The sequence below is a fragment of the Geospiza fortis genome, unplaced genomic scaffold (assembly GCF_000277835.1).
Source record: "Geospiza fortis unplaced genomic scaffold, GeoFor_1.0 scaffold527, whole genome shotgun sequence".
Taxonomy (NCBI): domain Eukaryota; kingdom Metazoa; phylum Chordata; class Aves; order Passeriformes; family Thraupidae; genus Geospiza; species Geospiza fortis.
The window spans coordinates 20342-21696 of record NW_005054757.1 but is presented as its reverse complement, the minus strand read 5'-3'; the positions used below and the strand labels follow the sequence as shown (position 1 = coordinate 21696).

Sequence of the window (1355 nt, the reverse complement as noted above, 5' to 3'; positions counted from 1 at the left end):
AGGAACAGGGGTTACCCAAAATACCCCCAATGTACCCCAAAATCCCCCCCAAAACACCCTCATGTACCCCAAAATCCTCCCAGAGGAGCAGGGGTTACCCAAAATACCCCCAATGTACCCCAAAATCCCCCCCAAACACCCTCATGTACCCCAAAATCCTCCCAGAGGAGCAGGGGTTACCCAAAATACCCCCAATGTACCCCAAAATCTGCCCCAAAGGAGCCGGGGACACCTAAAGCACTCCCATGTACCCCAAAATCCCCCCCCCAAAGGAACAGGGGTTACCAAAAATCCCCCCAATGTACCCCAAAATCCCCCCAAACTGGAGACCACCCATGAGAAAAGATCCCAAAATGTTCATCCCACACCCCAACAGCTCCAAAAAAGGGGGGAAAACAGTGTAGGGGGTGTCTCTAATGAGGAGAGAGACCCGAAAATCCCCCCAGAACGGGGGTCTCCCATGAGACAGACCCCAAAAGCCCCCCCAGGAGCCCCCAGACCCACCAGGTAGTTGCGGATGCGGTTCCAGAGCACGTTGAACTCCACCAGGCCCAGTTTCCCGTTCCCGTCTTTCTGGGGGAGGGGCGTTAAGGAAAGGGGGGTTCCAGGGGTGCCCCCCGCGCCCCCCCAGCCCCCGGGCACAGGATACGTCCATCAGGTTCACCATGCTCCGGCAGGACTCCAGGCTGAAGCCCTTGGTCCGCAGATCTTTGTCTGGAATTGGGGATTTTGGGTGTTAATGAGGGATGTTAATGAGGGGGGCGGAGTTAATTAGGGTGGAACCCCCCCAAATCCCAGCTCACGTTTGGCGATGATGCGGTTGAGGATGGTCTGGAGCTCGGTGACGCTGATCTCCAGGTCCTGGGGAGGGGACACGGGGTGGCCACGGTGTCACCGATGAGCAGTGACATCATCGGCAACCAGTGACGTCACGGCCAACCAATGATGTAATTGGCAACCAATGACATCACTGCCAACCCATGACATCATCACCCACAATAAAGTCATTGCTAACCAGTGACATCATGGCCAACAAGTGATGTCATCTACAATCAATGATGTCACAGCCAACCAACGACACCACAACCAACAATGATGTCATTGCTAACCAATGACACCACAGCCAAACAATGACATCATCATCAACCAATGACATCACCACCAACCCCTGAGCTCACGGCCAACCGCCACCGCTGCCTTACCGGCCCCGCCAGCTGCTTGAAGAGCTGCTTGAAGTTCTCATCGATTTCGCTCTCCCTCAGCACTTTCTGGGGGAAGAATCGGCCATTTTGGAAACTGCCAAAAGCGGCCATTTTGGGGACCGCCCCGCCCCACCAACCCATCCTCCCGTCCCC

The 1355-nt window shown here is 55.7% G+C and overlaps 1 protein-coding gene across 1 annotated transcript in view; it reads right to left on the bottom strand.

Moving 5' to 3' along the window:
* LOC102043510 (calpain-1 catalytic subunit) overlaps positions 1-1355 on the bottom strand; it is an 8271-nt gene that overhangs the window by 1323 nt on the left and 5593 nt on the right. Inside the window, exons 11-14 of the mRNA XM_014311354.2 lie at positions 1203-1268; positions 804-861; positions 650-714; positions 472-573 (exon numbers count right to left, since the gene is read on the bottom strand). Of these exons, the coding sequence (XP_014166829.1) occupies positions 472-573; positions 650-714; positions 804-861; positions 1203-1268 (291 nt within the window). The remainder of the gene's footprint in view (positions 1-471; positions 574-649; positions 715-803; positions 862-1202; positions 1269-1355) is intronic.